Below are 27,104 nucleotides of genomic sequence, written 5' to 3' on the forward strand. Positions count from 1 at the left end.
ATGTCAGTATTCTTATTAAATTTAATATGATATGCAATCCATACCCCAACAAAAACCAGAACCAGTATCATACCTGAAACTCATCATAAAAGTTGCAAAAAGTGACTCCAGGAATAACTACCACTCTGAAATGGAAGAGTTCAGAACCCTAAAGAAAAATATACAGAACAATTAGTAATAAGTTGCATCACCAGCATTTAAATATACTTGTAATGAAAGCCAAATATTTAATAATATTCCAAGCATTGAATTATTTCACTAAATATTCTAAATGCTAAAGGAAAACCTGACTTTAGAATCTACTAGTGCAGAACTTATGTTATATAACAATAATAACAATTAATGATCAATGATGACCTCATTTTAAAATCATACCATTGCTGGACAATCCTAAAAATGGCAAAGAAAGAGTGAAAGCTGTGTAGGAGTCTGTGAAGGTCTGGAAGAATTCTAATACACTAGTCAATTGGGTTCAGGCTACCTGTTGCATACTGCATTATCTCTTCAGACTATGCAATTAAACTATTCGCATTAGTGTAGGACTATCTGGAGTGATAAGAGACTGCAGATTTTGCTTGAAATCATTGTGATGATCAAGATGCCACTGAGGATCACAGATGAGCCTTATTTTCAGGTCCCATAGGAACAGCAAAGTACATCAGAACAATTTAGACATAACAGTACCTTACTTGGTAGAAGTTTTTCATTGCAGATGGCATTGCCATATAAGATGGGCACACCATAAATATATGTGAAATGGAGCAAAGACACAAATACTTTCTGTAAGCATAATAGAATAACATGACAAAACTAGAAAAAGATCTCACATGTTACCAGTCAAGTGTCTCAGCTCCAAGTCACACTATTATGTATTATTGTTAAATAACATACAATAACTCTTTAAAAAAACCAATTTTATTTGTTACCCTAAATTAAACAAAATAAGAGATAAAAATGAACTAATGAAATCTATTGAGGGAAAAATACAGATATGGTGACACCATTAATAGTCTTCACTTTGGACTTATTAGCCTTGTGATCAGCAAGATGGCAGATTGCTCACTTTCTCTTTAATGCTCAAACTATCCAAAAAGAAAAGAAAAGAAAAGAAATTATATGTTAAATGTAAAATGGTTACAACCAAATTCATGGTATAAATTAGAGAATTCTTGTAAGGTAAAAATCATCATGAATTAACACAAAGAACACTATTCCTTAAAGAGTTTTCTCCCCATGAAAACACAAAGATGAGGAAAGTGGAATAACTGGTGTGAAATCCAAATATATCAAATATGGAAGGAAATATAGCAGAACATAAATGACAACATTTAAAAGAATACATAATTATTGAAAGCCAAGTGATTGATCTTTTAGAAAAGATGCACAATCCTCCCAAAACAAAAGAACACCCCCCAAAAAACCACTCTAAAATACCAGAACATAGAACAGAGTAGAAAATAACTTCCCAGATCTTTTGAATATACAATGTATAATGTTAAAGTTCATATGATATTAATAATCATGGGAATGACCACTCCAAGGAAGCTATAAAAATATGAACACTTCCTTTACCCAAAAGGATAATTAATGAACATTTTAGGACATATGACAAACAAATTTGTATAGATATACTTTTAAAATAAGCAGAACGATTTTTCACTGAGCAATTGCAAAGACTGCAAATAAGTGTATGCCACTGTGTTTGTTTAACTGAAAGTGACTTATTTCTAAATTAATAATATGAAACAATTAAGATCCACAAGTATAATTGAAAATAACCTCATAAATTCAGTCCATAATATATAGACAAAGAATAGTGAAATAAACTGTGAGTTATGCAAATGTGTTTGTGTAACTAGAGAGATTTGTAATGGTGACAAAGGATCAGTTCAGTGTTTTGGGGGGAAGCTGGGTAGAACAATGGTGAAATCATTACAGTGTCTTTGCCAAGAAAACCCCAAGGACATTACAAAGAGTTGGACATGACTAAACATTAAGTAGAAACACTACATTTGTCTCTTATAATACAGAAAAGAAAATTATTCTTGCACTCAAACACTTTACAGTCTAACAGACTGAAATATTACATATATGGGACCTACTTGCAGGCCATATAAAAGGATCTTGTGGTCCTGATGATGATGTAGCAAGACTAAGAGAAATCAAATTTCCTTTGTTTTATCTCCATTAATAAATTATAGCATCAAGAATGTTTGTGGCAGCCCTCTTTGCAGTGTCCAGAAACTGAAAACTTAGTGGATGCCCATCATTTGGAGAATGACTGAATAAATTGTGGTATATGAATGTTATGGAATATTATTGTTCTGTAAGAAATGACCAGCAGGATGAATACAGAGAGGCCTGGAGAGACTTACATGAACTGATGCTGAGTGAAATGAGCAGGACCAGGAGATCATTGTATACTTCAACAACAATAGTATAATGATGATCAATTCTGATGGACGTGGCCATCTTCAACAATGAGATGAACCAAATCAATTCCAATAGAGCAGTGATGAACTGGACCAGCTACACCCAGCGAAAGAACTCTAGGAGTTGACTATGAACCACTACTCAGAATTCCCAATCCCTCTATTTTTGTCTGCCTACATTTTTTATTTCCTTCACAGGTTAATGGTACCCTGTTTCAAGTGTAAGAAAGCCAAGTTGATCTATACTGTTTGGACATGTATACATATATTGTATTTAACTTATACTTTAACATATTTAACATGTATTGATCAACCTGCCATCTGGGAGAAAGGGTGGGGGGGAAAAAGAGGGGAAAAATTGGAACAAAAGGTTTTGCAATTGTCAATGCTGAAAAATTACCTATGCATAAAATTTCTGTAAAAATTAATTAAATTAATTAATTAAAATTAAAAAAATCTGTTAATATTTTATGAATTTTGGTTAATATAATGAAATGCTTACAATGAGATATTAAGTACTCAGTTATTACTGTTTTCCTCCGATATATTTTTAAAATTAAAATATATTTAATAAATATATTTAAAGTCTAAAAATAAATAAATAAGTTATAGCAAGTTATAGCACCATGTTACAACAATTAGACTGCTATACGCCCAGGAGAAGCACTCTGATTCACTCTGCGGCTTTTGATTTTAGAGGAATAGTTCCAACACAATCAAGCCATCACTAATGTTCTCTAAGTATATTCTCTACAGTCAGGCTCTCAGATGATGTCTGGGAAAAGGTGGGATTTGGTTCCTAGATAGAAAAATACCTTATATTTAGGCAGAAGTTTGGTACTGGCTTAATTTACATTTGTTCTTAGCTTTAGTTAATCCTTAGCATTTTTGCCATTTAGTTGCACTCCTCTGGATTTATCTCAGGTAGTTACCTTCCTATACCACAAATCCCTTTCAGTTTTGTTTTCTGTGTTGTTTTCACCTCCTTAGATTGTAAGATATTAAGGTCAGGGAATGTCTTACTTTTTTATATTTGTATCCCAACCCCTTATCACAGTATCTGGGATATAGGCAGTTATAGATGCTTTTTGATTTATTTACTTATTCAAGAAAGATTCAAGTTTCTGGACACATTTGGATAACATCATCCTACCCACCAAAAAATAGATAAGCAATGGAATGGTAAGTAATAGATATTTTTGTTGGAATTTCCCTCAATTCTCAAGTAAATGGTTATATTTAGTGGCATCTTCTGTTCTGAAATGCCTGCAAGGTTAATTTATCTTTTTCTTTTTTTTTTCTCTGCCATAGTTTAGTTTTCTCTCTCCCATTTTACTGGTTGCTTCTGATATGATAGTTGTTTCTATATCAGTTTGTATTAATCCACTCCTCTGCTTTCCAACATTATATTTCTGTCTTTGAGATGGATCCTATTATATATAAAAGTTTCTCAGAGCTCACAGAAAGGTTTGATTGATTTAATGAGGTAGATGAGCTCTGTTTTCACTCTGTTCTGATTAATTCAAATGAGGCATTTTTTTTACTTTAATTAAGTGAATTATTTTCACTACAAAATGGTGCAATTGGTGGAGCCCTACCTTAACATTACAATATTTGTTTCTAATATTGAACTGACAGTGCCTAGGACTTTGGTACACAAATGATTATTTCCTGGACTTCAGAAGCTAGAACTGCCAAGAAAAAGGGAGCTACACTAACTCCTGCACCAAGCAGTTTCCAAGCACATTTTCTATTGTATGCCCCCATGAGAGCTGGGTGGGGGATAGCAGAGAGATAAAATCAGGGTGAAGAAGAAGTGCTCTTCTCTTTTGAAGAGTTTTGGACACAGAATCCTGGACTGCTTCCATTGGTGTCATAGAGAAGATGGCACTGATCTGACTGATCTGACAGATCTGACAAATGCCACTTCGTACATCACCCTGAGTGCCTTGTTTTTCAAGGCTGGCTTGCCATGCCTTGGTGTTTTCTGCTGGTGATGTCAGGGTTGAGAGAACTACCTCCCTTATTGACAATGAACATTGGACAATGGACAATTGTTGGATGCTTCAATGGCTTCACTAAAACTGGAAAAAAAAATGTGTCCTATTTTGAGAAAGATATAATTTAGAAATAAGAAAAATCCATCATGAGATTTTGGTAAGGATTTAATTAAGGATATCTAGAAGGGTGATTGTGTAGCTAAGAAAGCAAAGTTGATCTAAAACAGAATTTATTTATAGTGGAATCAGTCAATGAATTTTCACAGAATGGTTTAGGAGCTGAGAAGGATGGCAGAAATTATTTACTCTGAGAGAGATGTTTATTAATAAGAAATTATGGGGGAGGATCCATCTAGGTTTTTCCCAATGTCATCTTTCCTTGTTTGAAGTCTAGATTTTGAAGGACATTACTGAACTCTGCCAAAAATTCACTCCCCTTAGACCATTTTTACCTAAAGTATATTCCTGTCCTTGTGTTCCACTCAAGCAATTTAGGTAGAGATCTTCTGTCTAGATTACCCTAGGCTGAGGGTGGTCTGGCTGTAGAGATGGTCTCTGTCTGAAAATGATCACACTCTCAGCCCCTCACAGGAATGTCCCCATTTTTAATTGTAATATTCATTCTATCAATTGTTAACTAATCAGTGTTTATTAGTACATTCAGGAATGCCCATACTTCCAAGTGCATATAAACTTAAGTGTCACAAGTCTAAAACCATTTTATTGATCAAGAAACTGAGATTCAGAGAAATTAGATGGCTTGTCCAAATTCACACAACAATAATAGTAGTACCAAAGTTTGTTTTTTGACTCATTGTAGCATTGAGTGGCTCTAGACAGGTGGCAGCATTTGGGATTCGTAAATTAGGAACACAGAAGAATAAGTGGTAAAGGAAAATCCATTGTTGAAATGGGTCAAAAGTAGCCAAGAAGGAAAGTGAGAATGAAACAATAAGATTGATCAATAATTTGAAGGCGGTAGTAGAGTAAAAAGAAGCTAGAAGAAGGAGAGATTAACTTCTAAAGAAAATGGAAATGTGGAATAGAGAAAATTTTTTGAATGAGATAAAAAGAATTATATATTGGGCAGAAATAGAGTGATTGAATGTCTTCTGAGACTAGGTTAGAGTACATAAATTAGACAAAGTATTTATTATAAGTTGACTGTCAAGAATTGTGCTAAGGGTTCGATATTTTAAAGACAAAAAACAGACAATTCTTACATCTAATGAAATAAGACTGAAAAGGATAGAAGCAAGGTTGAAATTTCATAGGGGAAGGTTTTGAAGTGGCAAGAAAGGAAATGAAAAAGTTCATAAGAAATCATTTTAATTTCCATAAAGAAAAAAAGTGAGGTCATTCCTGAAATAGATAGGGTAGGAATAGAGATGAGAAATTAAGAAATATTAATGATGCTCAGAGTAGAATCAAAATATAGCCGTGCCACAGCAAGTATTTAAAATTTTTGAAAACCACAGAGAATATACTCAATTGAGTAAGTCTTTCTAAGTACCATGTTGTGATTTTCTGTAGCTATACTGAGTAGCAGAAACAAGGGATGAAGGAGTTAAGAGCAGAGATTGGAGGAGAACCTGGGATGAGGATTTTTTGGAAGGAAAAGAAGACATGGATTCATAAGTGGAGGATAGTGGAATAGTTAGCTGTAAAATCAAAACAATAAAAGGAGCTGATTGTTTGAAGCAAGGGTATATAAGTGACATAATAAATAGTGAAGGATTAGAAATGTTCTGGAAGTGTGAAGCAGTAGGAGAGAAGAATAAATGGAAGACTGAGAACTGATTTGAGGAATTCCAAAGTTTGGGCTCCTGGAAGTGGAGTTACTTTAGATAATAGTGAATCTGTATAGAGATTACTGGGATAGGGTAGCTATGGAAACTATGTGAATCAAGAATAATTATAAACTGAATGAAGATGGAAGAACCAACTGAAATAAAGGTTGAAATCACTGAAGATGTAGAGAAGGTTAAGGTAGTACAAAAGACTTAAAATCAAGCTGAAGTCACTGAGGAAAATGGAAGTTATCTTAGAGATCATTATATAGCAATGATACAAATATTTACATGAACTACAAAAGAATTAGAGTTTAAACAATTATTCTTAATAATGTTTTTTAAAGTATTTGGAAATGGCAAGGAAAAGGACTTGACTGCCAGTCATGAAGCATGAGAAAAGGAAAAGAGAAAGGGAAATTTCAGGAAAAAAAATTAGTTTTGGTTGTTTCATGAAGAAAAGGGAAATTATGAATTAATTATTAATGACACTTTTTTTGGGGGGGAGGACCTTGAGATTCAGAAAATTTTAAGAGAAATAAAAATGGGATTGCTTTTTGTTTTTTTTTCTTCTTACTTTGTTTTTTTTCTTTTTCTCCTCTTTTTTTCTCTTTCTTTTTCTCTCTTGCTTACTACTTCCTTCCCTTCTTCCCCCCTTCCTTTCTGTCTTCTTTCCTTTCTTCCTTCTTTCTTCCTCCTTTCTTCCTTACCTTCTCTTGCTTACTCTCATCTTTCTTTCTTTCATTTAAAATGGTTTTTAAGGATAAGTTTAACTATCTCATCAAAGAAGTTTTATTACTATTCAAAGGGCTTATCCTAATACTGATTGGCTCAGAAGATGTGAATTTTTATTTTATTCTCTATAAATAAATAATAAATAAATCTTAGTTCATATTAGGCAACCTGGTGGCCATTGGCTGCCAATTCAGAATATTTGTAGAGAAATTAATATGGTTACTTGAATAGCTTTAACCCTACCACAGCTCAGAACTCCAAAATTCAAATGATACACCAGCCTCAGCTTCCTGTCAGGACACAAAGATGTGTTCCACCACACAAGTCCCTTACTGTTTATATTTGAGGAACTCAAGAGCATAGGCTAATTTTCAATAGGTCTCTGATTACTTCTCCTTGAGATAACTATACAAAGTGATGGTGTTCCAACATGAAGTTATACACATTGGAGTTGACAATTTCCTTTGAGTAAAAAAATTATGAACTTACAGTTATGCTTAGGTTGAGGTTCTTTGGATTATATACAGGAAGAAAAATCTTATTTTCTACATATTTCTTCAGTTTCATCATAGTTTCTGGAACATGTTGTTCTATAATATACAAAACATCTTTCATTCATATGTTTTCCCATAAAAACAAGATGGTGCTTATGTTCTATAAGAGCTCACATTTATGTAAAGTAAAAAAAGTACTTTCCATGCAAGAGAAGTTGTTTTCAAATTACAGATAAGTGAGTGTGGTCAATGAGTTAAAAGTTTATATAGTTACAAAGTCACACAGTATTATTAATTCAGAGCTTTGCTTCAAAAAAAATTGCAGATTTGATAGATCTATTGACTAGCCTGAAAATATGGCAAGTATCAATAATGTCTTTGTGGGGATATATGTTCCAAGTCCCAACCAACCGATTCATGAATGATCTTTTCATAAATTAAGGTCTCTTGCACTTGTGTTCAAAGATGGCTAAACTATCACTTATAAATCTGAGAAATTGTAGAAGATATAGCATACTAAAATTCAAAGAACAGGGCTGTAAACCTAACAAGAATAATGAGAGTAACTCACAAGATTATCTTTAAGTATCATGAAATCATAAAATTACAGGAACTTTAAGAATCAGTTCTCTTATCCCACCAATTTACAAATGAGGAAACTAAATCATGGAGAAGAAATGTGAATTGCAAATATATTAACATAAATATCAGCTATAAAATTGCCATATCTTATTTTCTATAAGAATTCTGATTTCTACTCATGTATACTAGTACTGTAATAATACCTTCAGGTGCCACTGCCTTATAATATTATATCTGATAGAGTTTAGGAAAATTATCTGAAGTAAGCAAAATAATGCGCAATATCCCAGCATTAAAGCAAAACTACTCCAATAAATATCTAGGGAAAACACAAGAACAAGTAATGATTCAGAAATCCAAGTAGGAATCATAGTCCAAGATCATAAATTCAAGCCCCATACAAACAACCCAACCAAAGATTTTGGAACATGTTAGGCTGGCTTTTCCATAACTTTTTTCCCCTTTATTTTTAATTATTATTATTTTTAAAACCTAAACACAAAATAGGAAAAAAACACAGGGGGAAAATGTTTTCATGAGAACATAAGAGAATATAAAATATAAAATAATAGATTTTTATTTTAAGAAAAACTATAATACTATACATTATGCTTAGAGTTATCCATCTTTTTCCTTTTTTTTGCTTTTTTGCAGGTTTTCCTTGATTTTTCTGCTGTGCACTTTTTACTTTATTCTTTTTTATTCACTTTCCTTCTCTCAGACAACTACAATTAAGCATGGATATATTTAAATATACATATATATATGTATATGTATATAAATATACACTTTATCTATATATATGTACATATAGGCGTACACATGTGAATATCTACAATTATAAACATAAATATACACATGCATTCATATAATTTATATAAAGTTGTACTATCTTTGTCCTCCATTTCCTTCATAAGGTGGATCACATCATGACATCAAACTTGGCTCTACCCCAATATTTCTTTTGAACTACCCAAATATTAATGACAATTTTCGACACATGATTTACATTTTCATTTATAAAACATTAACACTGTGTCCTTATTGAGATCCTAGAAGTTAGTTCCTGATATTTACCTTGTATTTCTCATAGATTTTATGTGTCAATTTTTCTATCAAGTTCAAGTCATTTTGTGATAAAATCCCCAAAGTCTAGCTATTCATTGAAATGTCAGGGTTTTTTTTTTTTTTTTTGTTGTTGTTGTTTTTTGTTTGTTTGTTTGTTTGTGTTTTTTGTTTTTTGTTTTTTCACCCCACTGAGGAATATGCTTAACTCTGCTGGGTATGATATTTTTTTTGGCTGGAATTCTAGTTCTTTAGCTATTTAATATAATTTTTTATGACCTATGACCTTTTAATATAGTCATTGTTAGGTCTTGTATGATTCTAACTGTGGTTCCACAATATTTGAAATTTGTTTCTCTTGTGTTCTCAGGTTTTTAGATAGTATGATTCTTTTAATTTCTTCTGATATTGTCACTTCACCTTGCTCAATGCTTTTGATTTGATTTTTCTGTTTTTTACTCAAATAGGCTAAAGATTTATCATTCTATCCATCTTTTTTAAACAGCCAGATTTTAATTGCACATTCCTATAAATTTCCTTTTTCATATTCTTTTTTTTCTCTATTTGAATAGCTCTTCTTTTGTGCTTACTTTAGATTTGGCTTTCTAATTTTAACTACATATTTAATTCATTAATTTTCCCTTTTTTAATTCTATTAATGTATATTTTAGAGTTTTTTTTGTTTTCCCTCAAAGGAATGTTTTATACGCATCTCAGAAAATTTCCTATTCTTTTTATATTATCATCTTCTTCTCATCCTTTTCCTCCTCTTCCTCTTCTTCCTCTTCTATTTATGTTCCCTGCACTGATTATTATTTTTCTGTTATTGTATGTGATGGACATATGATGGAAAAATGCTATCCATTTCCAGAGAAAGAGAACTAATAAACTCTAAATACAAACTGAAATATAATTTTCTTATTATCTTTTTTTTTAATTTTTTTTGGAAATATGGTTAATATGGAAATATGCTTTATATTATTTTATATATACATCAGCTTCCTCAATGGGTGATAGAGAGGGAGAAGTTTTGGAACTCAACATTTTTTTAAAAAGGTTAAAAATAAATAATATATTTTTAATTAAAATGAAAGAATGAACTTATGTAGCAGGCTGCATCTGAACTAAGTTTTGAAAGAATTTAGGGAATGAGTCTACCCTGCCAAGGCAGGATGAATGTTACATTTTTGTCATGGGAGAACACTAAATATATGCTCATGACACCAAGAAAGTAGTTTTCAAATTCTGTGGGGCTGAAATCCTGAAATGTTTTTAAGTAATAGAATTCACTTCTGAATTACTGATAGAACAAGGTATGTAGAAGACAAGCATAAACATTCTGGCCTTTCCTAACTATTTTTTCTTGTAGATCCATAAAGATTCCCTTATGGACCTCTGTTTGTAACCTACTGGTCTAAATGATTCAATATTTTATGATCAAGTGGAAATTGTCCAGAAATAAGTGAGTCTTACTGATTTTCCAATTTCCTCTTTGATTCACTTCAGTTACAGTAACCAAAAATGGAGGTTCCATCTTGAGTTCTTTATGATCTTCACTGAGGATGTTCAAAGAGATGGGATATTGGCTAACTGGAAACTTATACCGAGGGACCTAAAATAAACGTTAAAAGAGGAATGTTTAATCTAGATAAAAATCACTCATATCCCTTTAAAATAATGGTAGCTACATTTGTACAATTTAAGTACCAAAGAATCACAATCAGGGTTACACATAATACTATAATACTAAAATAATATGTTGTTAGTAAAGCTAGATTTGAGTCCTAGGGATACCTCTTATTTGGCATTGCAATGTATTGTAGGTAGAGATAAGGATTTTGGCAAACATTTTCAAAGTTTATCAAAAAGTCCCTTAATCTAATTCTGACCAAGTAATAATGTTACTTGGCATATGCCTTTCTAGTGGTCAGAGAGAAGGAAAAGATCCAAATATACTAAAAATTCTACACCACTACTTCTTGTTGCAGCAAAGAACTGGAAACAAAAGTAAATGTCCATCATTTGGGTTATGATTGAATAAATTATGGTTATTAATGGAATAAATTTGCAGCAAAAGAAAAAAAAGCAAATGATGAATTCAAGGAAGCATGGAAAGATATATGTGAACTGATGCAGAGTGAAATGAACAGAACTTGGAGAACAAGTCACATGATAAAGAATGAAAAGTCAGAAAGACTTTAGAATTCTCTTCTTATATCAGGCTATAAGAAATGACAAGCTTAATGATTTTACAAAAACATGGAAAAACTTGTATGAAATAATGAAGGGAAATCATTCACAGTTTTAAAGATTGATACCTCCTAACATCTTGGCAGAGATATGATAGACTAAAGAAATTCAAAAATATGATCAGTTTTGCTTAGGTTTTTTTTGCTTATTTAAAAATTTTCTAATTTATTATTTATGTGTTATGTTTTATTGATTTATCATAATAGAAGACTTCTGGAGGGGAAATCATGACTAGTGATAGATATGCAAAAAATTGGAAAACAAAACTAATAAAACTAATTTTGTTAATGTGTAATTAATATTAATTCTTCCATGTTCTTAAGTTTTCTATTCACCTATTGATGAGGAAACCCCAAAACTCTTAAAATCTCCTTGGACTCTGTCCCACCCCAAGCACAAACAGTTTCCTCCTTATCTAAAAACCCATTGAATTCTATTCAAATTCTAATCTTAAACCAGAAGCCAACCTGGAACTCCACCCACAAGCTCCTTCAGATTATCCAAAGCCCACCAGTGCAGAGATCCCAAACATGGCATCCTTACACTGGTCATGTCAAGGATTTCTGCCCACCAGAACCAATCCTAGGCTCTGGTGTTTTCCTACCTTTTAACCTTACTTCCAAACCCCATAATAAATCTCTTTTATCAATCTAGGTTTTTGGTGTATAAATTCCTTTACAGAGGACTCTTGTGCAGCTACTAGATCTCATTTAACTCTGTATCCTTGCACTGAATCCAAAGAGGTTGCAGGGGAGGTGTATTTGACTCTTTGTACCCCGAACCTGCCACTAGACCTCAATTAAACCTAGTTCTCATCACTATGACCACACTTTAGAGCCTTTTTCACTTCAACTTCTCACTCTCTCATCTACTCTTCCCCATATTCAATCTGTTATCAAGTTCTGTCATTTATCTTCATGACATATGCATGCTCCCTTCCTTCATCTGTTACTCCCATAAGTCTAGTGCAGGCCTGCCTGCATCACTTCACATCTAAATTCTTGGAATAGCCTTCTGATAGTTTTCCCTGCTTTGAATATCTCTCCATTCAAATCCACCCTCCATTTAGTTGTCAAATTGCTTTTCCCAAAGTCCATGTCTGACCATGTCACCTCTTCTTCTCCCTGCAATTCTGCCCTTTGTAAAAAAAAAAAAAAAAAAAAATGTACTGCCTCTGTATTGCCTCCAGGATCAAATATAAACTTATTTGATCTTCAAAATCCTTCATAATTTAACTCTTTTCATCTTTCTCATCTTTGTCATTCCTTTCCATATATACTTTGTGTTCCAGTGACTCTAGCTTTTTTGCTCTTTTTTTCCTTGAAAGACTCCCCACCTTCCATATCTGTGCATTTTCATTAGCTAGCCCCCATTCCTGGAATTCTATTTCTCTTCATCTCTACCTTCTTCCTTCCCTGGATTCCTGATTTCTCTCAAGTTACATCTAAAATGCCATCCTTAACACATCACTATCTTTTCTTGCCCATATCTAATCTATTACCAAGGAAGGAAGGAAGGAACAAAGAAAAGAATAAAAGGAGGGGAAAATGGAAGGGGAAGGGGAGAAAGGATAGAAAGAGAGCGGAAAAGTGCGAGGCAAGAAGGGAAGGAGAGAGGAAAAGAAGAAAGAAAGGAGGGAAGGAAGGAATAGATTTTCCTATTGATAAAAGGGTGCTTTTTTGTTCCCTCTTGACAAGAGTAACATTGTTTTAGAATAAGCTTCCATTTTAGGGTAAATGAGCAGTCAATTTACTTCCTCAGGTTTTTGTTTTCAATTTCCTAATTTATAATGAAAGGCCATCCAAAAGAAAGAATTCAGTCTATCTCCATCAGCCCCAAGGCTAATGATGGAACAACAGATAGGATTCTACTCTCTCTCCTGGAACACAATAACCTACACCTAGACCATTTTTTAACCTAGTATGGCTATATGCTTTTTACTTCAAATACCTGTGTAAAATGATTCTCATTTATTTATTCTCATCTATAGCCTTCCTGTCTCATAGAAATTTATTTTCTCTATAGACTAAGTCATGACTTTTAATAATATTTTTGTTGTTTGTTCTATAAATTGTAAGCAGTGAATCTTATTTTCATATGTTTTGCTTTTGTCAAATTTTTTTTTAGTATCTTGGATTTAAATCATTAGTTTTCAGGGTAGCAGATTCTTTTACCTTTTCCCTGCAGTCTGAGAAATCAGTACTATAAGAAAACTTCTCAACAATGGAACAATTACAGTCTGCTCGAGAGGATTTATTCAAACACTGCTTGTACTTTCCAGTTACCTAGAAAACAAACAAAAAGAATGAGAGAACAGTTTCTGTTGGGAGTGTGGAAGACCTTATCTTAGTTCTGACAATAAAGAAAACCTCAGGAAACATGTCATCAGTGTCTTGTTTGGCTCTGGAAACTTCATCCTATTTTATCATCACCTCTATCATATAATAAGAGGTAGCTTTTACATAGCCCTTTAAGGTTTTCAAAGAGTTTTACAAATATGAACTCCTTTGATCTTTACAACAAAGCTGCGAAATACAAGCTTCTATTATCATCCCCATTTTATAGATAAGACAATTGAGGTAGACAGGTCAAATGACTTGTTCATAGTCATACATAGTAAATGTCTGATATTGAATTTGAATTTAGATGCAGGTTCAGTATTTTATCTATTGCCCCATCCAGCTGTCTTTAACTACCATATGATGTTACCAATTCAGATTAGCCACAATTTTATTCCTCTTTCCTACATATTGATGCAGACTAATAGATTTTAAGATTATACTTTCTTTTGGGAATATATATATATATATATATATAAACTGTGAAGCTTTCAACCTGAATCAGTAGTAGCACAGACCCACAGTTGAGTCTCAAATGCTGCAGCTGAGCTCCAAGCTAAGAACGGGGATAGAAGGGAAAATTAAACTGATGGAATTTTTATTCCTACATATGATTGATTAAAGTTGTGAGTAAAATTTTTCACTATAGTCTGTCAAACTTTTCACTATGGAATGTCAAAATCTTTCCATTCTCATATTAAAAAAGCAATGTAGGAACTAAGATAGGGGAATAAGGCAGAAACTTTCTTGAGTTCTCCCAACTGGTCCTCAAGTCAACTTTATAATAGTGATTTAAAATAAATTCTGGAGTAGAATAACCAACAAAAGGATGATATGAAGCAATTTTTCAACTCAAGACAACTCATTGAGTTGAGACAAATGAGGTGAGGGTGGAAGGCAATCTGGTAAGCAGGCATTCTCAGCAAGCAATTTCTCAATTGATAAATGATCAAAGGATATAAACAGGCAGTTTTAAGGCAAAGAAAAAAACATATCTATTGTCATAAAAATTCTTTAAAATATTATTAAATTGGTTGAAGTTCTCTAAAATATTATTATTTTTCTATAGAATGTAAATTAAAACAACTTAGAGGTACCACCTTATATCTATCAGATTGTGTAATATAACAGAAAAAGAAAATAATAAATGTTGGAGGAGGTATAGGAATATTAGGACACAAATGAATTATTGGTGGAATTGTGAAATGAATCAACCCCTCTGAATAATAAGTTGGAACTATGCTCAAAGGGCTATAAAACCTTGACCCAAATGCCCAAAGGACTGGAAAACTTTGACCCAGTAATACCATTACTAAGTCTGTATCCCAAAGAGATCAAAGAAGAGGGAAAAGGGGAAATTTGTACAAAAACATTTATAGAACCTCTTTTTATGATGACAAAAGGTCTGTAAATTTAGAGAATGCCCATCAACCAGAGATTGATTGAACAAATTGTGGGATATGATTGTGATGGAATACTATAGTTTATCAGAAATTATAAGCAGGATAATTTCAGAAAAACCTGGAGTTATAAGAACTTATGGCAGAATGAAGGGAGTAAAAACATAACATTGTGCATAGTAACAGTAACATTGTACAATGGTCAATTGCGAATGACTTTCAACACCAAGAAAATTCTATAGGATTCAGGATGAAAAATGCTGCCTAACTCCAGAAAAACAATTGATAAAAACTGAATGCAATACAAACTTTTCACTTCTTTTTTTCTTTGTTGGAGGGAACTCTGTGTTTTCTTTCAGAATATGACTAATATGGAAATATGTTTTATAAGATTCTACATATATAATATGTCAAATTATTTACCATCTCAGGAAAAGAAGAGGAGGAAGAAAGGAAGAGAAATTAGAACTCAAAATTTAATTAAAAAACAAACAAAAAAAAACAAGGATTAAAGATTGTCTTTACATGCAATTGGAAATAAATATACATATATGTAGAGGGCCACAGATAATGGAAAAACTCTGGGAAAGGCATACTTGAGGCAAGGATACTTACAGCAGGATGTTTACTCAGTGTGATTGATGAGATAATGGATCTCTAGTTCACATACACTTGGTGTGATATAATGATGTAATCACTCTAGTATGATAAAATAACTCTAGTGGCATATACTTAGTGTGATGTAATGATATAATCAGACTAAAGCATTTAAGGGCTGAGAAGAATGGAGACAAAAATAAAATCTAAAGCTGGAGTTCAAGCTTGAGTTGGATCTCAAACTCAAACTTAGATACAGACATAGACACAGAGGGCAGAGAGAAGATACAGAAGATGGAGACAGAAACAGAGATCCTCCTGGTGGCTCATCCAGAGATCTTCCAGAGAGCTATTCCAGACATTACACATACACACACACACACACACACACACACACACACACACACATACACACATAAATACATATATAATTTTAAAAAACATGTAGTGCAATGTAGAGAATGAAGGATCCCCTTTCTAACATTTACTAACATTATGATTATGATAAAGCTACCTGGAAAGTTTGAGGTTCAGTTTCCTCATATGGAAATAGGAATAATTCTTGAACTACCTACCTCATAATATTTCTACAAGAAAAGCACTTTATATAAAACAAGTGTCCTTGAAATGTCCATTATTATATTCTTTTTCTTGTTTCTTATGCCTAATAAATTTAAATTTTTATTTTTTTTTGCTTTCATGTTCTACATTTAACCTCACTCTCCTGTTTACTACTGATTTTAGTACTGTACTTAACTGCCTTTCTCTGTGGATACTAATAACCTCATTACATCTTTTTCTAAAAGGTTTTTGGTTTTTTTTTTTTTTTTATTTCAGCATTCTTGGGTTTAACATATGAATCCTGAGCCATCAAAACCCCAAGAATGAACAAGAAAGATTTGGGCTGGAAAGGAAGAAGGAAGGAATAAAGTAAGGAAGGAAGAATGGATGGCTAGCTGGAAGGAAGGAATGAAGAAGAGAAGGAAAGAAAGGAGGGAGAGAGGGAAGGAAGAATGGAGGGAAGGAATATAGAAGAGAAAGAGCATATCAAAGAACTTGATATAAAAAAACATGAATGAGAGAAGAAATGTAACATCTGGGGAGTGATGTTACATGGGGAACAAGAGTAGTACATGTTATTATATACTTGAGTTTTGTTTTTAATTTCTTCCCTTCTTAGACCAAAGACATACAGAATATTGTGGACTAAGAAAAATTAAAACAAGATTATAAATTTTGCCTTATATTCCATTTGTGCTTCATTCTTTCTTTTTGAAATAAAATGTCAGTGAAAAAAGTTTCAAGTTAATACACCAATAATATATTGTTGATTTTAAGGATATTTAGAAGTAACTATAGAGAATCTTTTTATTATTACAATGATTATAGTCTAGAATACATAAAAACCTTATATGATCATTGAAAATGACTTACTTTTGATTCAGGAAATAAATTTCTTGGCTTGGGTTTGCTGGGATCAGCATTATAAAAATTGTCTGTGAGTGGAATAGCTATTCCCAACTGGGAGGGAGGTCTGTAGTTTTCCTGGATGGAATTAAACATAATGATACAAATGTACTTAGTAAGTATATACTAATGTCACCTCAACAACATTTTTATAAGACTTAATTAAATGTTCTTACTTTCTCTACCCAGAAACTATCATTACTATTTTTAGCTCTATCTTCTAGACTTCCTTAATTCTAATCTGTGGGCCTACATTTTTTTGTTAGGTTACATTTTGAGTTAGGTAGATTTAAATAGGCTGAGCAACAAACACAATGCTTTGCACATAACAGGTATAAGACATTGCACTTGTTGATGGAAGTGTAAATTACTGTTGGCAAGCGTTTCAATTAAATTGAAATATATTATTTAATTGTCTTAAGAATTAAATCATTGATCTTAAAAAAATAATAATGTCACATGGATTAACAATGGTCTTGGGAAAAGCTGACAGAGGACAAACTTTTTATCAGTTGGAGAAAGTTGTCCATTCTAGTCATAGGGCACTTGCCAGCTTTTTCTGAGAAAGGTCTTCATAATGTAGTTCTATTCATTCCTTTAAAGAAGATGTCTAGCATTACAAGTATCCCCTATCAGAATGCACCTTCCAAAGTCAAATAGAAATTTTATTGGAAATTATATGTAATTTGGGATCAGTCTTGCAAATACTTTTCTCATTTAGTGTAAAGAAAAACGAATTTGTTTTTAAAAATGAGCTTGTTTCATACCAGCTAAGTCCAACAATTTATTGTTTAAATTATACAAATCTATAAAGTATCATATTTGCCAAGATTTTCACTCTTTATCCACTTAACATTTCTCTTTTGCTCAGTCTTTTGTTACAAAACAGACTTACAGTGGTGTACAGCTTTCTACAACGTTTAAGTTTATGTAATTATGTAGGGATTTGTTTGTACTATTAGATCAATTCCAATTTTAGTGTGTAATTATTTACTGGTATGTCCAATTTGCTCGGTCATATTGTTATTAAATCCTTTTAATGGTATATGATAGTCAAGGTAATGCATTATTGAAAAGAGAAATATTAGTAGTACAAGAATGATCTATTTATCAAGGCTGCTCGCCACTTCTGTGTTTCAGAATATGACAGCTAAAATGAAGTTAAAATAATTTCCTAGGAGGATGAATTAGTTAATATGGAGCACATACATTTCTGCTCAAAACCTGATATTTAGTATTGATGCATACTGGTGCCTTGCAGCAAACTAGAAGTAAAACTAAAAGGCAGTAGTCAGCCTGGCATGAAGGCAAGAGGAAAAACAATGACAACTAAGAAGAGGCAAGGGAAAAACTAATAAAACACTGCCAGTAGAAGTCATTACATTTAAGGACTAGCTGCCATACTCATCTGTAGATGTCTTCTTAAATCCTTACCAAAATCTAATACCAAAAGCAATAGAAATTATAGTTTCTTAAAAACATACCCTAGTTCTTATTATTTTTGTATGTCCCCTGATGTCTGGTGTTGAACAGTGCATATTATAGATATCTAATAATTATTTTTAAAATGAATAAATGTCAAAGGATGTTCATAGTAATTATGCCTAGCCATCATGAAAATGTTAAATAATGTCCAAAAGACTATAGCAAAGACTATGAATAGTACATTTTATAAACATTTCCATCTGGACCTATCCTTTATTTAACACTTATTTTTCCTGTAAATACATTATCTCTCTGCTTGAAGACTCTAAGCTCCTATGAGACTGGCTCTGTGCTACTTTTCATCTCTATTTATAATACCTAATACATTATATTTTTGTATATAGTTGGCACTTCCATATTTATTAAATTTGTATTTGAAAGAAAAACTAAAAGGTTTGCCAAAGAGGTAAACATTCATTATATTTTTAGAAAATGTATATATATGAACTATTGTATTTTATAAGGTTGCTGGATAAGAGTAAAGTTGAAGACAATTCATAAGACCTATTTGACCACAGATCATCTGTTTCAATTTAGAGTTCAAGCTTTATCTTTTTATGTGATGACATATTTTTCTAATTAGCTTCTCTTTAGACTGAATCTTATATAAAGTGACCATCAAAAGTAAATTTAAATAAGTCCCTAATTAACTTAATAACTCAAAGTGTATACTAATTGAAACTTGCACAACTCCATCCTCCTTGTAATATAAATGCAGTGTTTGGGATAGGGGTGAAATATCTGAAAAGATACTTTGACAAATTCTCTCATTGCAAAAATAAATCTGAAAACTTTGTTAATGAGCAGAGATTTCTTATTGAGTTAATAAGAATACATCAAATTTAGGAGAATTTTTGATATAAATCAATATTCATCAAGCAGGTTTGAATTCAAATGAATAAAACTAGTCATAACACTGAGAGCTAAGGGTTATAAAGCAGGAAATAAACATTTGGAGACTGAAAAAATGTAATTGCAATTGCCAAAGATAATCAAATTTTAAAGTTTACTATATTTACTGATTGAAAGTACTTTCAATTCAGAACTCAGAAGCTTCCAGATGATTTGTTTCCTCTCTCAGTGAGTCAGGAGATGACAGGAGATGAGCTTCCCTTTAACCTGGACCACTCCCACTCCATGCAATCCAAATAGGGTCCTGAAGTATATCCTCCCATTTAATAAAAGTTTTAATTATGTCCTGTATTATTTTCACAATGAAAACTAAAGAGTCTATTTAATGTTTTAATAATGTTTTTGTTGCTCACCCTGATTATGTGAACAGTTCATTCTGACCGATTAAAGCATTTCTCATTTGAAAGTTATCATTCTAGAAAATTTATTTATTCCAGGTTTGTATCAAAAGTCATTAGCATTTTTTCTAAATAGTACCATTGAAATAAAACTATTATAAAGGGTTTTGAACATCTCAGAAATATGCCTAAAAATAGCTGATTATATATTAGTAAAAAAAAAAAAAAAAAAAAGTATTGTTGCTCTTAGTATAGTCTATCCTTACCGGCAAGGTTTTGATCATATTGAAACCATATTTATTTTTATGTATTCCCTTTTCCCAGTCAGACATCGAAATTTTCTGATTAGGAATAAGATACATGTTTTTGATATAACTACAGCTGCTCTTCAATGTTAATATAATTGTTGTTGTATAGCAAAATGTTGATGCTTGCCAAACTACGAAGGAAATTGAAGTCATACCCTAGGAGAGAGTCATATGATTTATGTCCAATTAATGAGCCCAAAAGAAAAGGTTAATATTTGAATATTAACAAAGTAACAGAAATAAAGAATAAGTTGTAACAAAAGCATTATTATTCCTTTTAGGGGGAAAATAGCTATTAACAGTTGATTAGTAGTGAAAAATTTACTAATAACTGGTAGATCTTATTTTAACAAAAGCTTTTAGAGGTATAACAACCCCTCAAAACATGCCCCTACTGATAGCCTTATTAGTAATGCTTTTAAATTTTTGGTAATAATAGTAGCTTCAAAAGTAATAAAAAGTTTCCAAAGGGTATTATATATTTTAAATTGCTTGAATCTCACAATTATCCTATAAGGTCAGTGCTACTATTTTTTTCCATTTTGTAAATGGAGAAATGAAGCCAAATGACAGCTAGTTAAGTGCCTAAGTATGATTTTCATTCAGATTTCCCTCCAGGATTAGTTCTATGCACTGAACTTCCTAGATATGACAAATTATTTTAAATTTGAAATTCAGATCTATTGAGGTTGTTGCAAGGAGAAAAACCATGGGAATTCACTTTGTTCTCACCAAAAAAAATCCCTCTCTCCAATTTTAAATGCTGATGAGGTACTAACCCCATTATCAAGAGGGTATGTCTTTCACTTGTCTAGGAATACCCCCACCTAGGTCTCTGACTCCAGAGTAATGATCTCAGTCCCTCTAGTTTGTGTTTGGATATTCCCTATCTTTTCTTAGATTTCTTACTCATTAAGCTGTCCCTAGAACTGATTCACGGATCACCTCTAAAAAAGGAGAAAATGGAGAAATGGAGTTATCTGTACAAATAGAGCTAGGAATAAGTCTAGAAATGGGTCTAGAAATGGACTACCAAGGAAAGGGAGATTTGTATTCCATGATAAAAAAACAAACAAACAAACAAAAACAAAACAAACCAAAAAAAAAGTATTGGCACCTCCAATGTGAAATAGACTATATGAAATAAGAGTTTTTAAAAATCTGTTATGGGGGAAAATTATCTTACTTGTCGTAAATATCTATTTATAGTTGTAATTTCAATTATGTAACTGTCAGTATCATCCCAATATCCAAGAGACTTTATCTCCATCAAATTAGGACATCCAGCAAATACTTCTACATGTGGTATTTGAAATAGTTGTGCACCTGTGCAATAGAAAATTACAATTCATCAGTTATTGAATTTATTCAAGGGATTAGCCATAAGTTGAATAGAATTTCAAAATTAAATCTACCAAAGTTAATGTGTGTCTAACTAATTGTGAAGGAAAGGAATTGCAAATAAGTTATCCAAACACTACTTATTTGGCTAATCAAAAATCTAAGGTTAGAGACAATCTGTTCATTTATTTCCAATTTTCTTTCTCTTCTCTCTCCATTCATATCTTCATTTTGGGTGTATGATAGGGATTTTATACCTCTACATTTATTTAATTTTGATTAATTTTGAATTAGTTAGGTAGTGAGGCAGGCCCCAAAGTATGTGCTCTCCAGGTATATCTTCCTATCTAGGATGATGGGAAAAAGGAATCATAGACTCCAGTTCCAAGTTTAGCAGATGATTGTGGGAAGAAGATCCAGAAAATGCAACTTTATCATCTGGACTTCTTGGGTTGATTCCAAGTACTGAAAGGCTGGATGGAGGGAGGAAGGGAGAAAAAATTGGAACACAAAGGTGTATTATTAAGGTGAATGTTGAAAACTATCTTTTCATGTATTTTGAAAAACAAAAAATTATTATCAAAAGATGTAGATTGAAATGTTCAATTGGCAGTTGGTAATGTAGGATTAGAGTTCAAGAGATCAGGACAAAAGAAAGATTTGTTGTTATTAATTAGCTGTTTTAAATAATGAGGAAAGATTTTAATAACAGCCAGAATGTCTTACATTTATATATGTCATGTGGCACAGGTTCCTCAATAGGACAATTACCTGTGAATTACACCACTAGCAGATAGGTTGACTCATATATTTAGTGTCTAACTTAAATAGCATCTAATTTGTGCAAGCCACATTAAAAATGTAGAAAACCACAAATTAAGATTATTCAAATTATATTGCATTTTTATTTGTTTTATAAAACATTTCCAAATTTAGAAAAAGACAGATGGCAAAGAGGAAGATATGAGAAGATAATTAAAGCTCTAAAGGAAATATTTTGAATAATGAGTTATGAAGAGTGAGTGCAAAATCTTATTGAGGATGCAAATTGCCCCAAAAAATAGAAAGGGAGAGAGAGGAGAGAGATCTTGCAAGGGAACAGAGGGAAGACAGGGTTCTCAGTTGCTTTAAGGGGAGTGGGAAAATAATGAGATAACAGTTTCCAGGGATTTTCAGGTGGGGAACAGGAGAATTAAAGGAGAAAACATGTATAGACACAATAAGCCAGGCAACAGGATATTTAAACAGTTCTACATAAGGTCTTGAGCCTATAGCTGCTACTCAAGGTTGCCTTTGTCAAGGTTGGCTTGTGGTTACTGGTTGCCACAGGTGTCTCTAAAGAATCAGTGGTATGTGAAGCAGTTTGGATCTTCAGAAGCCTTTCTGATTGGCTACTTATGTAATTCTGACAGGCTGGTAGAGTCATTACAGAGCCCATGTTAACACATGGGCTAAGTATAAAATAGCAAAGATAGTTTTTGATAGAAGGAACACTACAATATTTCTACATCCAACTTGTGTGTATTTCTAGTCTTTTTAACCAGTTGAAATGAAAGTGAGATTCAAATGATGCACATTCCTAGTAATCCTTCCATATTTGCATAAAATTTGACTTAGCAACCTGTGTCTTAAAAAGCTCCCCTATCTTTTTCCTTAATGTATCTTTTCCTCCCTCTCTTTTTAAAAAACTTTTCTATATCAAGAAAACTATACTATTTTGAAATCTCTTTTTCTAGAATGACTAATTTAATGGTCTCTTATGACAATACAATTCAACAAGATTTTAATATAATTTGTCTTGATTAGAATGTTTTTGTGTATTTTTTTGGAAGGGAATCAGGGATTGAATAACTTGCTCAGTCTCACACAGCTAATAAATATCTGAGGATAGATTTGAATCCAAGTCTTATTATTCTATCTGTTCTACCACCTACCTGACCCTTGATTGGGATTTAAACAGTTCATCCTTATGAAAGTTTCTTCTTTCATAGTTCCTTTGTATTCAATAATTCTATTTTAAGTAAATTTTATTTTTAAGCTCTATAACACTAAAATATTCTCATAAAATGTTTTACATATACTATACTTTGAAATGTATTTCAAAAAAGTGAAATGCAGAAACTTCATTTATATGTATATATACATTTATTTTATTACATTATATTATACATATGTATATATATATATAAATAAATTTATTTACTAGCTCAATGTGTGTGTATATGTATGTCTTTTTAAAAATTGAGCTAGTAAATAATTGGAAGCAAAGTAAAGCTCATCAATTGGCAAATAGTTGGTACAAAAATGTACAATATTATTATACCATAAGGAGGAATATGAAAAATTCAAAGAAATTCAAGAAATTTTACAGCAAGTGAAACAAATAGAAATTGGCAAAACTGGTGCAAAAATTTACATCATAAATATCCAATTTATAATCTGCAAAACTTCCAATTGCTAGGTAGACCGGACTAAAATGTATTTGGCAAACTTTAAACAAAATCAATGAAAAATAGAAACAATGTAGATAATATTAACTTGTGATTTTCTAAATCAATATGTGGCTGTAGGGATCAATTTCTATTTGAGTATAGCACCACAAATTTATACAATTATTGCAATATTTTAAAAGAAACAAAATTTGAAAAACATAAGAAACATAATAAATACTAATTAATTAAGGAGAAATAAATCTTGCCTCTCTTGACTAAAATTCAGTAACCTAGGTATGGAGTGTGAAAGATACTTGTCATACATGGAAATTTGCTTTCCAAGGTATTTACTTTTATGCTTATAATTGTACTTCCTTGTTACAAATGAGGATACCATTGTATTGTATTGTGAAGAAGTCTTTGAGGTCTTTGACTGTGGTTAAAAAAGAACACTGACAGAATTATGGTCACAAAATATTTGAATGACAAATACACGAAGACGTTATACATATATTCCTTTCTGAGAAAAAATATATATTCCAACACAATTATGTTTTTAAGTTGGTTGATGATTGCAAATATTAGATAATCAAATGAAATGACAAATTTTCAGGAAAATAAAGAAGGAGGAATTTTAGATTCTGAAATAATGACTATAATACAGAATAACCCAGATGTCAAAAACCACATTTCATATTCAAGAAAAGGAAAATATCTCTTTATTTTCTGGCTATTATTTACAGATTTAAAGAAAAAGAATTAAGCTCACCTTTACTTATCTTTGGAATTATCTTAATTTTAAAAGTGTAGGAAGCCCCTAGATCCATGTATTTAACAATACTTTTTGATGTTTGAACATCATCATGTTGAATCCAATGGTTACAAATGGTGGGAGAAACAGACCATGTAGAATCAAAATGCATTGAAAAGTCATAAACAAACCATTCATTATATTTAAAAGTCTTATTCAAAGGAACTCTTGTAGGCATTGTAGCAAGAGCCAGAGCTGTCTTATAATCAGGAAGCTTAATAAGAAGGAAGCTGCTATAACCAGGAATCACTATAGTCTTCAGAATGTCAGAACGTCTAAATAAAAATATGTCTCCTAAATCTAAATAAAATATAAAAATTATTTTTATAAGAGTAGATAGATATACTTTTGCACACATAACTTATTATTTTAATAGATAAATGTATTAGAACTTTAAACCATGGGCTAGACCTGAGGCTAAATTATTTCATATCATAATCATAAGTTTCAAAAGAGAGTCTTAATACATTACCCTAGAATCTGAGTAAAAAGGGATCATAAAAGTCAGTTGGCAAAACCTATGTCCATTTTATTATTGTTCTCAATGCTTTTCCAAATAAATGATCTTTTATTTTCCTTTCCAGTGATTGGGAATTTACTACTCAAGTGGGCCAATTCCATTTAGACATCTCTAATGTTAAATGTTCTATATTATAGTGAGTTCTAATCTTTTAATGAGCTTTAATCTTCTTCCTTCACTCATTGCTCTCAATTTTTCCTTTTGATTGACATTATAAAGAACAGGTCTAATCTATTTTTGCATTGTAAGCCTCCAGATACTATATTGGTCAAAATTATTAAATGACTTTTCCCCATACACACTTTCCCCAAAACCTGGTTCATATAAAATTTATGACAACTATTCAAAGTTATTTTGTAATGTGTATTATTATCATTTTTTTCTTTTAAAAGACATTTCTTAAGGGACATGCCATATTGAGATTTGACATATATATATATATGTGTGTGTGTGTGTGTGTGTGTGTGTATGTATGTATATATATATATATATATTTCCCTTGAGGCAATGGAGGTTAAATGACTTGTTCAGGGTCACATAGCAGGAAGTGTTAATTGTTTGAGACCAAATTTTGAACTCAGGTCCTTCTGATTTTAGGGCTGGTGTTCTATCCACTGCACCACCTAGATGCCCCTATACATATAATTTTAATATGTTTATGGTGCCTTTTATCATAGTTTTATTCTTTAAAGTATTATTGAAGAGGTGGAGCCAAAATAATGGAGTAAAAGCTGGGACTTACCCAAGCTCTGCCTCAAACTCCTCCAAATAACTTTTAATAATGACTCTAAACCAATGTAGTGTAACAATTTTCTAGCTGAAGACAACTTAGGTCAGCAAGAATGGTTGCACAACACTGAGAATGTAATCCCAGTGTAGGACATGCCAGCTGAACCTGGGTCCCAGCAAACAAGGAGCAGGATTAGACCTTTGAAGCAGTGGCATATGAAATGGCAATCTAGATCTCTCAACCCACAAATGCCAAGAATGGCTTGGAAGGTTATCAAGAAACTGGTAATACTGGAGTGAGAGGGGAGGTCCAGCAAATAAGCAGTGGGTTTGGGGAGCCACTGATTCAACAATGGCAGCAGCAGCAATGGTAGTGGCAGTGAAAGCAGCAATAGCAGCTTCCAGAGGGCTCAGCCCAAAGGTAAGAAGATGAAAACTGTTCTTTGCTAGCTCTGAGGCAAAAATTGTTCCCTTACCTATATTTTGATTTGGGTAGCAATGTTGGCTAACAATGCAGGTCCCTTAGAAGTATCTTTGAAAACAGATGCACAAAATCCCTGCAATTTGGCATGGTGCATCCTTCACCCTGGAAACAGAACCTTACATTAAACAAAAGATTAAAAACCAAATAATTGGGAAAATGAGCAAAGAACAAAAAAGATTCTGATTACAGAAAGTTACTCACTCAGAATAAGGTAACAAAGTCAAAGCTTCTACATTCAAAGCCTCCAAGAAAAATAAGAATTGGGCTCAGGCCATGGAAGAGCTAAAAAGGGATTTTGAAAATCAAGTAAGAGAAGTAAAGGATAAGTTGGGAACAGAAATGAGAGTGATGTAAAAGAAAATATAGAAAGCTAATGAGGAGAAGGATGCTTTAAAAAGCAAAAGTTGCCGAATGGGAAAGGAAATATAAAAGCTCACTGAGGAAAATCATTCCTTAAAATTTAAATTTAAGCAAATGTATGCTAATGACTTTATAAGAAATAATAAAACAAAACTAAAAGAATGAAATAATAGAAAACAATGTAGAATATCTCACTAGAAAAATGTGAAAAATAGATCCAGGAGAGATAATTT

At 32.1% G+C, this 27,104-nt stretch overlaps 1 protein-coding gene across 2 annotated transcripts in view; it reads right to left on the reverse strand.

The window, feature by feature from the left end:
* Positions 1-27,104, reverse strand: part of CATSPERB (cation channel sperm associated auxiliary subunit beta) — a 124,814-nt gene that overhangs the window by 7,369 nt on the left and 90,341 nt on the right. The window contains exons 19-26 of one of the 2 annotated variants that reach the window (XM_074289619.1): positions 24,737-25,078; positions 21,381-21,520; positions 20,153-20,350; positions 17,119-17,229; positions 13,523-13,633; positions 10,572-10,710; positions 7,447-7,547; positions 74-148 (exon numbers count right to left, since the gene is read on the reverse strand). In XM_074289619.1, coding sequence (XP_074145720.1) covers positions 74-148; positions 7,447-7,547; positions 10,572-10,710; positions 13,523-13,633; positions 17,119-17,229; positions 20,153-20,350; positions 21,381-21,520; positions 24,737-25,078 — 1,217 coding nt within the window. The remainder of the gene's footprint in view (positions 1-73; positions 149-7,446; positions 7,548-10,571; positions 10,711-13,522; positions 13,634-17,118; positions 17,230-20,152; positions 20,351-21,380; positions 21,521-24,736; positions 25,079-27,104) is intronic. The other variant, XR_012486431.1, reaches the window with a different exon arrangement.

Source organism: Sminthopsis crassicaudata, chromosome 2 (assembly GCF_048593235.1).
Source record: "Sminthopsis crassicaudata isolate SCR6 chromosome 2, ASM4859323v1, whole genome shotgun sequence".
Classification (NCBI taxonomy): Eukaryota; Metazoa; Chordata; class Mammalia; order Dasyuromorphia; family Dasyuridae; genus Sminthopsis; species Sminthopsis crassicaudata.